At 42.1% G+C, this 15,091-nt stretch overlaps 2 protein-coding genes across 8 annotated transcripts in view; one reads left to right on the top strand and one right to left on the bottom strand.

Moving 5' to 3' along the window:
- Nucleotides 1–1,944: 1,944 nt before the first annotated feature.
- LOC122772863 (homeobox protein DBX1-B-like) lies at nucleotides 1,945–5,175 on the top strand. The gene is made up of 4 exons (XM_044031185.1): nucleotides 1,945–2,407; nucleotides 2,496–2,597; nucleotides 4,168–4,370; nucleotides 4,492–5,175. The coding sequence occupies exons 1-4, from the start codon at nucleotides 2,047–2,049 to the stop codon at nucleotides 4,786–4,788; spliced, it is 963 nt and encodes a 320-aa protein (XP_043887120.1). The 5' UTR covers nucleotides 1,945–2,046; the 3' UTR covers nucleotides 4,789–5,175.
- Nucleotides 5,176–5,239: 64 nt separating this feature from the next.
- Nucleotides 5,240–15,091, bottom strand: part of nav2a (neuron navigator 2a) — a 91,697-nt gene continuing 81,845 nt past the window's right edge. For 4 of the 7 annotated variants that reach the window (XM_044031182.1, XM_044031181.1, XM_044031184.1 and 1 more), the window contains 13 exons: nucleotides 13,255–13,427; nucleotides 12,958–13,111; nucleotides 12,240–12,420; nucleotides 11,764–11,864; nucleotides 11,564–11,659; nucleotides 11,281–11,458; nucleotides 10,848–11,083; nucleotides 10,087–10,238; nucleotides 9,669–9,740; nucleotides 9,330–9,526; nucleotides 9,132–9,250; nucleotides 8,058–8,258; nucleotides 5,240–7,981 (listed from right to left, as the gene is read on the bottom strand). In XM_044031182.1, the coding sequence (XP_043887117.1) occupies nucleotides 7,856–7,981; nucleotides 8,058–8,258; nucleotides 9,132–9,250; nucleotides 9,330–9,526; nucleotides 9,669–9,740; nucleotides 10,087–10,238; nucleotides 10,848–11,083; nucleotides 11,281–11,458; nucleotides 11,564–11,659; nucleotides 11,764–11,864; nucleotides 12,240–12,420; nucleotides 12,958–13,111; nucleotides 13,255–13,427 (1,986 nt within the window). In that variant the 3' untranslated portion in view covers nucleotides 5,240–7,855. Of the gene's footprint in view, nucleotides 7,982–8,057; nucleotides 8,259–9,131; nucleotides 9,251–9,329; nucleotides 9,527–9,668; nucleotides 9,741–10,086; nucleotides 10,239–10,847; nucleotides 11,084–11,280; nucleotides 11,459–11,563; nucleotides 11,660–11,763; nucleotides 11,865–12,239; nucleotides 12,421–12,957; nucleotides 13,112–13,254; nucleotides 13,428–14,380; nucleotides 14,390–14,888; nucleotides 14,928–15,091 lie in introns of all 7 variants that reach the window. The other 3 variants (XM_044031180.1, XM_044031177.1, XM_044031179.1) reach the window with 2 other exon arrangements.

Here is a 15,091-nt window from a genome sequence, read left to right as displayed (position 1 = left end):
CGGCCAGCTGTTTTTACTCGGCGCTGCTAAAGGAGCGGGATCGTGGCAAGCTTGCAAAGCTCGTAGAAATTAGTCTCGGTCAGACAGAGCAGCCTATGCTTCCTGCTAACCATCTGCTTAGCGCTCACAAAAGGAGGATTTCGGGCAGCCAAGTAAAGGAATACGGGCTCATAAAAAAGAAAAGCATTGAAGGTCTCGTTACTTGTTGGAGGTGTAGCTGCGGGGATGGAGCGCTGCGTTAACGCCTGTTTGTGCGTCCTGCGTGCGCTCTTCATAAAGCAGACGCACCTCTGATAAGCCCTGACTCTCTGTAAAGGATCATTTCACGGAGGCGTTCCTTTTAATTATCTGACTGTGGGCCAGTTTGCATTCCAGTGATGTTGACTTGTCTCTGGATCATCTTAAATGATGCAAACTGACTGGTTCACTTGAACCACAAACGTCACGGACAATCCTCGTTTTGAACTAAAAGTTTCCTGTTTTCAGTCATGTTTTTCAATAGTCATACAGATAATAGAAAAAAAATAAATAAATAATAGGCCTTCACTGATTAATGTATTTTCTCAGTCAATGTTTAAATAAAAACAAGTCGTTTTATTTGTTTTCTTGATGTTTAACACAAATTTAAAAAACATGTTTCCGTGAGGAAAAGAAAATGAAGTCCGCCACAATATGAGGGTTAAAAGAGTTAAAATGCCTAAAAGAAGAACATTAACAAATATCAAATTATTATAAACAATTCTGTTTTTCGTTGTAAATCGAATTCAAACATTTCCAATTTGTTTAATTGGATTTATTATAATTTGGTTTCAAACTGGCAACAATTTGGCCTTTGAAAAAGGAAAAAAAGAACTGGGTCTTTGCGATGCTCTTTCGCCTGATCGCTGTGCGGTTTTCAGGAGCAAAGCTGACAAAACACGACTATCAGGCTCCAAGTCGCTTTAATAAGAGTTTTATATGGGGGTCTCAGTGTCCGCTCATATGAATGCGTTTTAAATCAAATCACAGATGCACTTTTATTCAGCCGGTTAAAATAGCAGAACAAAACCGTCTTTTGAAATAAAGCTTTTTTATTCCACTGGGCTTTTTTGAAGCCGGGAGAGAGAGAAGGAGAGAAAGGCCGAGGGGCGCCTCCTCCGCAGCTGAGGGTGACAGTTAGTTCATGGTTAACAGGATCAGGAGCGCACGGCTCAGGCCGCACACTTCTCCTGTGCGCTCTGCGGCGCAGCGGCTCTGTGCTCTGAATGAAGCCTGTGCAAAAAGAGTGATATTTAACACATCTGTTAAAGCGTTTTGATAGCAGAAATCCGTTTAAGACATTATTCCATGACGAGGGCCAGATTGAGTGTTGAAAATCCCATGAAACCCTAAAACTAATTTACATGTGAGATTCTGTACGCCAGGCATCCATAATGCACCCATAATGCACGTTTAACAATAATATAATGTTTTTCTAAAGGATGTTAGGTGGCTTAAAATCTACTTTTTATGCATGTGTATGTGTGCGGTTTAAATGTTCACCTCTGAAAATGGAATAAAAGAATACGTTTGTTGCATCGGGTAAGGGTTACTATACCCTAACAGAAGGACGCTGAATGGAAAGGAATAAAGTATCTTTGTTAAACCTCTCATATAATGACTGAATCTGCAGATTGTTCTTTAATTAAGCCGCTTGCCTCTGCCAAACAAAATAGAAAGGAAAGTGGGCAACATAGAAAATTGATGACTGACCGTCTTTTGTGGTCACTACATTGAGTGTTGCTTGCTTATGAAGTCTAATGCAATCATAAATTGCGTCCTCTGGCCAATCAGCGGGCCAGCGCAGAGCGCATGAAAGCGGCTCATGTGGAGAACTTTGTTGAGCCTCATTGTGAGGCTGTCAGTCCTGAGAGGAGGTGCGGGGGGGGAGGGGGCAGGCTGCTATAAAACTGCTTTCCCCATAGTGAGGAAATCAGAGGAGTTAGCAGCCATTCACACGACAGGTCTCTCTCTCCCAGCTGACACAAGGAGTATTTCTCATTCCACTCACTGTTTTAAACCGGGACCATGATGATCCCAAGCGCCATCGCGCCTCCTGCGCTCTACCCGGGGCTCTACCGACCCGCCGCGGCTCTGCCGCTCCATCAGACCCTGCCGTCTGCCTTCCAGACCCACTCCAGCTTTTTAGTTGAGGATCTGCTGCGCATAAGCCGCCCCACCGCCTTCATAAGCCGGACTGTTCCCTCAGCGAGTGTCACTCTGCCCACTGCCACCACCACCCTGTCCTTCAGCTGCGCGCCAGCAGAGCGTACGGTGGCCGCGATGACGCGTGAGTCGTTATCACCGAAAACGACGCTGCCGAGCAGCAAGGACCCAACTTTCCTTAAGTTTGGAGTGAGTGCCATCCTCGCACCTTCACCAAAGACCGGTGAGTACACGGACGACTGAGTTGTTTATGACTGAGTTTATGTTGATATTGAATAAGGATTTTAAATGTATTTGTTTTGTTCCCGCAGCTTCTCTACCACCTTCAATCCACAACATGCACTCCAAGACCTTCCCTTTCCCCTGCTTTGACGGAACTTTTCACCCCATCTTCAGGACGCCTTATTTACCAGGTAGGCGCAACTTTTTGCACTTTGCCTTTAAGCTATAGATTCATGCGTTGTTGGCCTCTAGTATTCTGAACTAATTGCAATTATATGTTAAAAAAACCCTGTCATATAGATTTACTGGAAATAGAGGCAGAGATGGGAAAACAGTCAGAGAAGAAGAAATCACTGTCTTATTATGAGGACCTCTGGCTCTGACCCACCTACCCACCCCCTAATTAACCAATTATCCCAAATCGTCACGCTCTAAATTTGAGGCGGGGTGGCGAGTTATAGTCCCCCTGCTTCCCATTGGGGGGCGTATTGGCATTTTCCCGGCCCACGTTTTCCCACAGCGCCCGGGGGGCCAACGGGCCGCGATGGCGGGCAACAAAGCCATCAGCACCGTGACCAATTTGGTCAGCTCCCACCGGGCGAACCACCCACACACCCCGGAGAGTGACTTTTACCAGGCGGGCCAAAGGCGTGAACCAGTCATGCACTAATTTCCCCATTAGGCGCTATTGAGAGTTTTCAATATTCTCACAAGACCACATAGTGCGTCGTTGTTCGTGATTCTGCTGCGGCCACTGCAGGGCAGCTACAGTCAGGGACAAGTCCTGACAGCTGTCTGCACACAGGACACATGTCCTGCGCGGTGGGACTTTTTAACCAGAGCGTCTCAGCTGGTGGATGTTTTTCACCCTGAGTGGTGCAGAGCCCACAGGTTTCTCCCTGCGCCCTAAACGCTCCTCCATTCTCCAAACCGGACCAATCAACGAGTAGAGATAAAGACTAATCTCTTAGAAAAGTCTATAAAGTCGCTAGTCCATGCTTTCATTCAGAAAAATCATAATGGAGATGGGGTCTTTTCATGGGCTCAGCTGAATGCCCTAACAAAACAACTCCAGCGGCCTCAATAGCTTTTCGTGTTCATTTAATGAAAATGATTTGAGGGCAAGAGGAAGAAGAAGGAGAGAAAAGCCCCCTCCACTCTTCACTCCCCCCGCCGGGCATCAGTATTCTGGTATGCAGTTGTGTTTAGTTTTAAAGTGTAAATCTCCTTTTGTTGCGATAATATATAGCCTTCGCCGCCTGTCCAGAGTCTTTTCTGCGTTAGTTCATTACTACACAATTACCGTTCACGGTTTATTAACTCCTCTATCCGCCCTCGCGGGGTTCCTTAAAGGATATGCTACCTCTTTACCATACCAATGCATTTGGGGTCCGGCCAATGTGCTAATTAGTCACCTCGTGCCATTTCACTCAAACGGAGACGTATTGCACAGTTGCAAAAGGGGGAAAACTTCCAATAAAGGTGGAAAAGTGTTGTCTTGTATTTATATAGAGCCCCCTGATGCTTTGTTTGGAGTTTGGTTTTTAAAAGCAATGATATGCTATTTTCATATCACATATCTCTGGCTGCAAACAAAATAAATAAACAAACAAAACACATACGTAAACAAGTAAATAAATAAATACATATTAAATGAATGAATAAATAAATAAATACATATTAAATGAATGAATAAATAAATAAATAAATAAATAAAAATAGCATTCATGTTTACCCGTGTCTTGTCTTTTTGCATTGCAGCATCTTCGTCAGTGGTTCCCATCCCTGGGACTTTTTCGTGGCCCCTAGCCGCCAGAGGGAAACCCCGGAGAGGAATGCTGAGGAGGGCGGTGTTCTCTGACGTCCAGCGCAAGGCCTTGGAGAAAATGTTCCAGAAACAGAAATATATCAGCAAACCCGACAGGAAGAAACTGGCCTCCAAACTTGGCCTAAAAGACTCGCAGGTAAAAAGCTACTTTTTGCAGTTTTATAGTGCACAAGATGCCGTGCGCAATTTACGCACACAGACGCAACGCACAGAGGCAAACCTTTTCACTCACCTTTGTTTCACGTTTTTTGTTGTAGGTGAAAATCTGGTTCCAGAATCGGCGGATGAAGTGGAGAAACTCCAAGGAACGAGAACTGCTCTCATCCGGCGGCTGCCGTGAACAGACACTACCCACCAAAGCCAACCCACACCCGGACCTGAGCGACGTGGGCAAGAAATCCTCAGCTGAGGATGATGAGGAGGAAGAGGAGGAGGAAGAGGTGTTCGCAAGAGAAAGAGTTAGGTCGACAGGATCCAGCATCTCCTCTCCTTCTCTGTCCAGTAAGCACTCAGACTTCTCAGAGTCAGATGACGGAGAAATAACAGTATCTTAATTTATTGTTTTATAGAAGAAGAAAATATAGAGATATAACCCTCGTTTTGTTTTTTCTGAGACTGTGACCAGATTTGTAAGAAACAAACCCCACAAATGTCATTGTTCAAAATATGTTTCACTCAAGCTTGTTACTTCAACCGGATCTGCTTCTGAGATACAATTTGCTGTTTTGCACAGCTTTGTTCAATTGTACAGTATTTTGTACAATTTTGTATGGACATTTTATGCCAAGAATATTGAGTTACTTTTGCCTTGATAGAGTTGTTTATTGGAAAAAAAATGTAGCTATTTCCTTAATAATTTATATGAATCTGTTTAATAAGTATGTTGTATTATGTGATGTATATATATGTTTATTTCACATTTTTTTGTACAAAACACCAAATAAAATTGTAAACTGTTCCATGTGAGGTGTCTGTGTTGTGTAAAAACTGTTTCACAAATTGAAATCATAAATAATCATTATTTTTATTGAATCACAATAACTTAAGACTAGTACAGTGATATCAGATTTAAATCTCCGAGCCCTGGACAGACCAGTGATGACAAACGGCATCAATCTGCTCTGATGTAAAGAGACTGTACACAAAATACTCTTTTTCAAGTACTGTAACAAATTGTCTAGAAAAAAGTCATCAAAACTGTAACCAACTATTTACAGTTATGTTACACATAGAAAATGTACATAGCAAAGAAGGCTAAACATTCATTGAGTTTATGAGTAATAGACAGACTGGTCAAATGCTTCAAGAACATCCGCACCACTCGCTAAAGAGCAGGCTTTTCACAACACAAACAGGTTCAGTCGTTTACAATCCAAACAAAGTCTTCACAAATCTTGTTCCACGCTGAACGACTCGGCAGTGCTGAAATTCTGCTCGGGGGACAAATTGAGCACATTGCGCTTTCGGCTTCCATTCTGAAATCAGAATGTATGTTGCATAGCATTGGTGACAAAAACACTGAAAGTGATAGAAGCTGCACTGAACCACTTTAAACGCCTGTCTGCCCTTCTCACGAGGCAGATTGAAAGGTATAAAATAAAGGAAATAGTACAATACCTTTATTTTTGAAGCCATAGAAATGATGTCAACCCTTATACTTATCATTCAACCTTTTTTGAAAAAAAAGTACCTTTTTTTAATATCTTTAACCTCTGATTAATTATATCACTATAAACAAAGCAGCATATACACTCACTTTCACTTAATTTGACAGCTCATCACAAATCACATAATCAAAACAAACAATGAGCTTGACGAAAGCATAGTTTAAGGATAGGGATGAGGTATAAATTCAGCACATCTTAAACTTCCCTCGTCAGCTTTCCAAAAGTTCTGATTTCAAGCACCAAAACACATCTATATGTTTTAGGTTTTTTTTTCCATTCCTGCTCATGGACCAAATATTTACATCAGCTTCTCATCAACTGGGTCCCACATGCATACAATTAACTTTGAAACCCAGATTACTGCTTCTCATTCATGTATCCTCAATCCCACAGCATTGGTGTTTGATATAAGAGGTCAACACTGCTCCTCGAGGTGCTCAAAGAGAGAGTCGACTTGGAGCCCTGTTAAATCTACAGCTATTTAGACATAAAAAAAGTCTCTGTTAATGCACAAAGTCTGTTAGAAAATAGTAAGGCATTGTTTTGTTAGAATTCAGTCCAGCACCAAAAGACATTTGTGCTACAACAGCCTGTTGGGCCACATGTGCATGGAGATCTCAATACATACAGGGTTAAAGCAAAAACACAAGCGTTGGAGGCATTGTTTGTAAAATTGCACAGAAAGTTATGAAACAAAAATACATGATCTCAAATACTGTTTATGTTACGAGGACAAATCAAGCCAAAGTGTCAATGTCCTTCCTCTGCAAAGTCTTTGTTTCTGTGAGATCGAAGTATTTTCTAGGGATTTTGTACATTCATTTTTCTGCTCTTGCATTGCTTTTTAAAATTGAGCACAGATGCTGTACAGCAGAAGAAAAAGCCTTTTACTTCCAGTAAGCTTGAATTTTTTGACAAATAAAACTGATCCCAGAGACTCCTACTTTTGGTAGAACAATGGTTTCTCTGCTATGAGGCGGGATGTAACCATCACTGGGGACCTGGATGGAATGTGCCATATAATGTGGACTGTAAAAGAAAATGCTTCTGCAGGACTGTGGGGAGATTTCACATTAAACTGACCAAAGCTTGTCTTCATTCCCCAAACATTTTGCTACAGAATTTGCATCGTTCTTTGGGACAAAGTTAATATTGTGGGTTTTTGTATATTGACACATTTCTGGTTCCTTTTCACTATGGGTGTTAAATTTTCATTAAAAAGTTAGGTTTGCATGTATCTAGTAAAAACCTTTTTATTTGTGCTCTCGTAATTATATTTCGTGGACACATCTTTACTAAACCATTACTGTGTTTCAAACTTTGAGTAATTTATGCAAATGAGAGTAAGCATTGTGTGGGACTTATTATTCACTTTGGCTCAATCTATTCAGTAGTCACACAAGCAACTTGTGCTGTAGAGGAGAAGAACTAGAAATAAGCTTGAATGTTGATCGTCCATCCCTCCAGAAGCCTCACTGATGCTCCAGAGATAACTGACTGTATCGCCATCTTCAGGCAGTAGAGGAACTGCAGCTGAGCAGGACAAGGAGTATCTCAGTCTGTTGAGCTGGAGGTGATGATCAGCAAAGGATAGATTCCTGGTGTTTGAAAATGCTGATGGTGAAAATGATGAGGGTAATGATAAAGCCTCTCCTACAGTGAAGGGCTGTGTGCTTTTTTTTCTGTCTGTCTGAAGATGTCAGGCTCTTGAGAGGAGCCCTGGGCCACCGAGGTGAAAATAAAATAAAAAAACAGCGCAGTGCAGTAGAAATGTTTGTTTGCCTATTTTTGTGAAATGCTATTTTATATTTATTCTGTTAAGTATTTGGGTTTCCTGCACCCAAATTAAGGTGGCTGGATTTTGTGGCATGAACGTTTGCTTTCATCAAGAAGTTCTCAGTCAGAACATTTATCTTCTCCAGAAAATGGATCCCAGCGTTGTGTTTTAACGGCATCACAAGGTTGACTCCAGCGACGAGTCCAGGATGTCGTCTTGATGACTGTTGCTGTTGGAGTCACTGTCATAGCTCTGAGGGCTTGACGATGTTGCTGCCTCCTTCAGTCGCATCAGCATGTTCATCTGTCAGAGAAACAAGTGTCAGCCTGATTGAACTTTGGGCTATTTTACTTGTTAAATGATCTGTATCTCTGCTCACCAGTGGGTCTGCATCGCTGTCGCTCTGTGTAGGCTCTTTCCTGACTCCTTCTCTCGGTGCAGAGTAGCCATCAAATCCCACATCCTCTGGGCGGAGCTGCAACAGTGGTGGCCAATCAGCAGGAGCGGGCGTGGCTGACCATGGGTAAGTGTCAATCACCCAGGCAGCTGGATCTTCCCACGCAGCCCTGCGACCATACAGCTTCAGAGAGACACAGAGAGCATCATTTAAAAGGTTTAGTATTTTGAGGACAATGGAGTTTGTCTGATGTCTGAGGTTCAGTGTTGAGCAGAATCACAGAGATTTCCCTCTCTTTAAGGCTCTGTTCAGACTTGGTATCATTGCCAGTCACAGGTGATTTGATCACATTTGATCACTACGTCAACACACTGCATATAAAAATGGATTTAGTATTCTGGTTGCAACCAAAATCCTGCAGGGAAGCCTTCACAATTTGCCCAGCGCCATGTCAGTTTTTGGATGTTCACAGATGTCACCTGACCTCACCTGTGGTGAAAGTTAATATCAGGTCTGAACAACAAAAAGAACAGCGGATCATTTATACATGTTTAGGAAAAATGCACTACAAAATAGAGCATTTAATAAAAATCTTACAGACAGCAGCCAAAACTGAGAAGACTGCAGGACAATTATAAAACATAGACATGTTCCTTTTTAATCAGGTTTAGAAAAATAGAAATAACAAGTACCAGATGCCAAGTGAAGTTTTCTGGGTTAAGATTTATAGTAGCATTTCCTTTTTATCATCACTAGACTTTGGCTTCTTTTCTATACTGATAATTCCTCTCATCACATTTGATTGTCTGGATGTGTCTCAGTCTCAGCCAGAGGCCTCACTGTGTGAGTAGCTGCTGCGCCATTAAATTAAAATGCTAATTACATGTAGAATAAAAATAAACACATTCTACTGTACCATAATACTGGAGGACTTACTTTCAAGTCATCTACTCAATATAATGGATTCATTAATGGGCATCCTTTAAAAATCCCCTCAGGATGTTGAATCGAGTCTTGGATTGTTTTAATGTGAAAAACAGTGCGTGAGTTTGTTACCTGCAGTCCTTCTCGTACAGCCTCCAGCATGTAAGGAATGATGGAGTAATTCCAGAGGTCAGTGAACCAAACCCTGGACCCCTCCACATCCATGGGACATGACAGAAAAAGACGAGGTCCTGAACACCACAGAGCAAAGAGGTAAGAATGGTTTGCATGGTTCAATAAAAGTTAATTTCATTCAGAATGTCCTCTCACCAATAGTGACATCAGAGGAGCTGTGTGTCTCCAGGAAGCGGTTCAGGTGGTGCCAAACTCGGGGGATCCAGTCGATGATCTTCACCAGCTCTATGTTGCGCGTTCGACTGCCGATCTCCGTCTCGATCAACTTCCTCCTCAGGTAGCGACCAAGGAAGCCTTTCACTGGCTCCATGTGGTTGGCACACAGCACCCACCTGATCATGGAAAACACAGGTGTGTCAAAACCCAAATATCATCTGTAATGTCCCACAGATACATTTGTAGAAATACATTCAATAAAAAAAAAAAAAAAACATCTGTCAGGAGTGGATGGAGAAGATCAGCAGCAGTTTTTACCTGAAGTTGTGGTGAAGCTGCAGGTTGGGGGCAGATGATGTAGCTTGGCTCATGGTGCCGATGATATAGGGACTGAAAGAGAGAAAAACACTATGTATTGTGTCTCATCTAGTAAAATCAGTCCAATACGTCAACACACACTGGTATAGGACATGTCTTAAAAGTAGCATGTTTGAGAATTGTTCCAACAAGGAGTTCATTTGAAAACATACGAAGTGAAGTGAACTGCAGCCAAATCCAAACAAACATTTCTACACCACAACTGTCAGCTGTGCTTAAACCTGTTTTTATATGTTTTTGTGACTGTTCCTTGAATTACACCCTGGGAACAAGTAAAGTGTTCAGTCCATTCATAGAGAAAGAATTGAACATACAATTTTATTACAAATATGCGTGTGTGTGTGTGAGAGAGACTGACCTGTGCTGGGAGTTGCAGTTGAAGAGGCCATTGAAAATCTCTCCCAGGGAGCTGACATGATGCAAGTTGTCCAGAATGACCACAAGAGGGCTCTCCACCCCCAGCATGCCACTACACTGCTCAGCCAAACCCGACAGGTACTGACGCAGCTCCTTTGGATGAGTCAGAAAACTTGACTGTTAAATGATCCTCATTTTAACATTGTTTTTATTCATTTGTTTAAATGGTAAATTGTTTGTATTTACATAGCACTTCTCTAGTCTTAATGACCACTCAAAGCTGCTTTACACTCCAGCTCATCTATGTGCAGCACACTTTCTATCACTCATCTTTCATACCCAGTCACACGCTGACGTGAGGTTAACTGTCTTGCCCAAGGACACATCAGCATGTGGATGGAAGTGTTGTGTATTAACCTATATCTAATCATATTTTAGAATTTTAGAACATTTACCTATGATGTGAACATTTTTTAAAAGCTAAAACATCATCTTTCATTAGACACTGGATTATTGAGAAATTAAAAAAACATAATTTAAATCAGTCCAGTTTTACATACAATTTTAATACATAAAACTGTATTAAAATTGTCAGCCATGTCAGTGTGGCTGACAAATTTGAACATTATCTCTAAACTATAGCCTCCACTAGGTTTGTGACCCTCTTAAGAGAAGATCTGTTAACATTTTATCTTTAATGTAAGTTCAAATCTAAAGCATAATGTACAAATTACACAGAATATCACATTTGTGTGTGTTTACTTTGCTGGACTTGTGATCCACGTTAAATGTGACAACAGCGTGTGGAGTCAAAGGTCGGCCCTCCAGCAACAGCAGGTGTCGAGACAGCTGATTGGCCAGGTAAGTCTTTCCGGTGCCAGTGGGGCCTGACAGGATGACTCGCCTGTGCTCCTTCAGCAGGGAGACGTAACGCTGCAGCATCGGCTTCGGGATCAGAGTGTCAAACACCAGCGAGTCCACGTTTTCACTGGTCACACCTGGACAACCACACACACACACACACACACACACACACGTCATATGATAGATGATGATATTTTAGATTTTTGGTTTTCATTTACTTATTTAAGTGCAGTTAAAGTTTACTTTTGTCTGCTGTTTTTCACTCTACAGTTATAGATAGAAGATAGACCGATAGACAGCACTGACTGAATGAGTATGAGAAATCTGTAACCTTTAAGCTGGATGCTGATGGTGTTGCTGTCTCCCACCAGGTAGCCACAGGGCAGCAGCTCGGGTGTCTGTGCAGCGCTGAGGTTGCTGGACCGGTGGATTTCTCCAATGTTGTATCCCTCCACACTGTCAGAGCTCAGGCCCAGCTGACTCACTGGGTCCACGTGAGTAATATATTCCTGTCAAACACAAAGATTCTTAATTCAGCAGGTTTTTAAAGGATGCAAATGTCATCATTTTACATAGTACCTTCATTATTAAAATAATACTCTCTGATTGTTTACCTTGAAAAGACGTCGGACCACTCCATCCAGAACATCCCACTTGGTTTTACCGCTCACGCCAATGCAACCAATCAAAAAATGGCGAGGCCGGCCCTCCTGCGACAGAAACACATTACTGCTTTTAGAGAACAGGTCTATAGGTGTAAGAACCTTAAGCAACAAACAACAGTTTCAGGTGTACTTTTAAAAACTGGCCTCACCTCTCCCCATTTGCTGTTCTCATCCAAGCTGACGACGACCTTGACATGTCTCCCCTCCCTTCGCATCCCTCCCTCTCCACCAGTGTCATCAAGCAGCATGTCTGACAGGAAGGAAGTGATAGGGTAAGTAAGGTAAAGCTTTGAGCTTTAACGGGTAAAGGACAATTTCCTTTATAGCAGTAATCGGTAAAATAGTGCAAATCATCACATACAAACAGATTGACACATACAAATCAATACGGTACAGTTGATCACTGTTGTACCAGATCACTATATACAGGATATATGTATAATAATTAGTTTAAAGGACAATCTGAATCTACAGGTAAATTTACTGATTGATAAAATGAGTTTATTGAAGTAAATTTCTATCTACACAGAAATGTATGCTATTTAAATTGTGATCTCTATACACATATAGGGATCTAATGTGTAAAGGTCACTAAACACAGTATGTAACACTGGCTCTGTCTTACCTAGGCTGGTGGACTCACTAGTGGTGAGGTTGAGGCTGTGCTGAGACAGGCCAGGCCCGGGGGTCTGGCTGTTTGTGTGAGGGGGAGGTGAAGATGAGATGGAGACCTGGGAGCCCGTCCTGCTGCCCTGGTTCTCCAGCTTCAGACGGTCATTCTCTGTCTTCAGTTTCTCGATCTCGAGCTACAGACATAAACAGAGGAAAACTTGAGAAAAAAAATAATGCTTGAGTGAGTGAGTGAGTGAAACGTACAATATGTCATTTCTGCTCTGCTCTCTCAGTCAAACCAATAACAAAACACCGAAGCAGCATGGAATCATGGGAATTGCTGGCTCGTTATCTCACTTGGTTCTGCTGTGCTTGCACTTCATGACAAGAGCTTTGACAGCAAACAGCAATAAGTCAGTATTTGTGAGGAATACACACGGTCAAACGAAAACAACACACTGGCAAACAGTATCATGGGAGATCTGCTTCAGAAGATTTGCAGAGACGGGTAAAGGTGACGATTAAAAGCGATCCAAAATGAAACCAACCACCATACCAAAGTAACCATCCATTACTTTGAATATAGACATGGATTTTTAAGGATTTAAAGAATGTTGAAAACATGTTGGCTACCTTACTCAAAATATACAACATTAATCTTGTCATTTCTAGATATTTTAATGCAAAAGATTACATATTATATTTTTTAACGTGTCTGTAGATCTACAGACCTGCATGCGGTTCATGGCCTCCCGGAGCTGATCCAGCTGATGGGCAGAGCTGAGTGCTTCCAGGCGGATATCAGTCAGCTTCATCTCCTTCTCCCTGAGCTCACTACGCAGCTGCATCACTGTCTCTGCCTCCCCGTCCAGACAGTCTGATAATCTGCAGCACACACACGCACAATATAAGACACCACAGTTTAATAACATGAATTAATGTATGGCATTTCTTAGTTTTCAGATTTTAACGTATGTTTATAGAAATACAGTGACATTCAGGTGATGGGGATGATGATGTGCTCTTACAGTGTGTTGGAGTGTGTGTTCCTGAGCATATGGCTGGTGGCTGTGGTGCCATTATGGGGCAGCTTGGGGGAGGACGGCAGAGAAGAGTCAGTCATCTCCTCGATGTCGGAATGAGAAGAAGCTGACTTTGGAGATTTCTTCTTACCGAACGCTTGTTTGAAGGAGCTCCGCAGCTGCAGGTACAAAACAGGAAAAACACAAAGAGAGAGACGGTCAGCAGGGGGAGGAACCACAAGGCCGGGGGGGGATTGTGCCCGGGAAGTGGAGGAAAACAGCTTTGAGAATGTGTAAGTGGGTAAAAAGGAGAAATGGAAGTATGTGTAGCCTGTTTTATTATGAGCTCCAATTCAAAACACAACAATATATCATCTGCCTTCATCTTAGAGAAGCAGACATGAAGAGTTGCTAGTTTAAATCCATTGGTTGACAAGAATGTCTGGGTCCTTCAAAAATTGTGAAAACCCAGTCATGAAAAGAAGTGTGATAAGAAGTGGATATTGCACATTTCTGAATGTACTACATGATTCAGGTGAATCAGGTGATGGTTGAGCACTGTGAAAAACCCAATATTAACATGTTTTTATCTTCACTTTGTAATACAGAAAGAATCTTTTGCAATGCCGTAGTCAGACTGCAGGCACAAATGTTGGTAAAACTAGTCACTGTTTGATCTCCAGAGAACCGATTAAATGAAAATCCACCATACTTTAAGAATACTTAACACTCTTTTCATTTCTTTTATCTTTAGAATTGTGGCAACTTCAGAAAGAAGCTTTTTGTCCCTCTTGATTGTGATGGACATGCAGCAAAGCCATTGTTGCCTGTGTTTGGTAACTTATACAAACGTCCACCACAGAGGGTGGACAGAGACTCACTTAATCCCCCAGCCCTTTTTTCTCTCATTCCTAAAGTATTTTCAGGTGGATTTTCCCTTTTGGATCTGGCTCAAGAGACATAAGAGCAGGTTTTTGGGGAGAAGCAGTTGTTGAAGAGGGGAGGAAAAGGCACTAAGGTGGCAGCGAAGGACAAAAGGAAAGGAAGAAACTGACAGAGGTTAGTAACCAAGAAGAGGTGCAGGGGTTAGGCAGAGTTGTTTCTTTCATTTCACGCAGCATACCAGTCTTACCTCATAGACCTGCCACATGAAGCGAAGCAGAGGAAGACAGGGGAACAAAACAGCACATGTTCACATGAGTTTGGGTGTGTTAATGTGTTATGGGGACACACAGATTAAACTCAAGGCCACTAGAAAACTTAGAGCTCATTTTATTTGAATTCCAGGCAGCTGCAAACTAATTCTACCTCACAACCACCATGAAAGGAAGGGTCTTTCAAGAGCCATTATAAACTAAGCCCATATACACTCTACTCCATATCACACGCTGTGTGAGCAGCACCTGCATCAAGGATCCTCCTGTGCGGTCTCACCTACACAAATACTGACAGCTGGAAGCACATCCATACCCACACACTCTTTTATTATGACTGTGACCTAAAGCAGGAAACTCTTTAACAGCTAGCAGGAAGCACCACACGGCTTTTGCCAAACATTCAACATCAGGATGAGACAGGAGAACTACAAGCAGCAAACACATCAGTCTACAGGATGACAGAAGAAAAAAGCAGCTGCATACGTCATCATCTCTGACTTGTCCTCCGGTGCACAAGAATGCCTTTTAACAACAACAAAAAAGGCAAAATACATGTCTTTACAAGTTACAGATGAACGTTTGTAAGATGTACTGTTTATAGTCACTAGCAAAAAACACACTATTCAGTAATAACTGATTTGATCATTTGTAGTGTAGTTTCGATGACCATTCAAAACCAAATGTCT

This window comes from Solea senegalensis, linkage group LG7 (assembly GCF_019176455.1).
Source record: "Solea senegalensis isolate Sse05_10M linkage group LG7, IFAPA_SoseM_1, whole genome shotgun sequence".
In the NCBI taxonomy this organism is placed as follows: domain Eukaryota; kingdom Metazoa; phylum Chordata; class Actinopteri; order Pleuronectiformes; family Soleidae; genus Solea; species Solea senegalensis.
This window is presented reverse-complemented; position numbering and strand designations above follow the sequence as displayed.

Bases quoted from the DNA above. Each gene is read 5' to 3' on its own strand.
- LOC122772863 (XM_044031185.1), top strand. From the start codon at position 2,047: ATGATGATCCCAAGCGCCATCGCGCCTCCTGCGCTCTACCCGGGGCTC. The intron at 2,408-2,495 runs GTGAGTACACGG...TTGTTCCCGCAG, and splicing joins CGCACCTTCACCAAAGACCG to CTTCTCTACCACCTTCAATC. The intron at 4,371-4,491 runs GTAAAAAGCTAC...TTTTTGTTGTAG, and splicing joins TTGGCCTAAAAGACTCGCAG to GTGAAAATCTGGTTCCAGAA.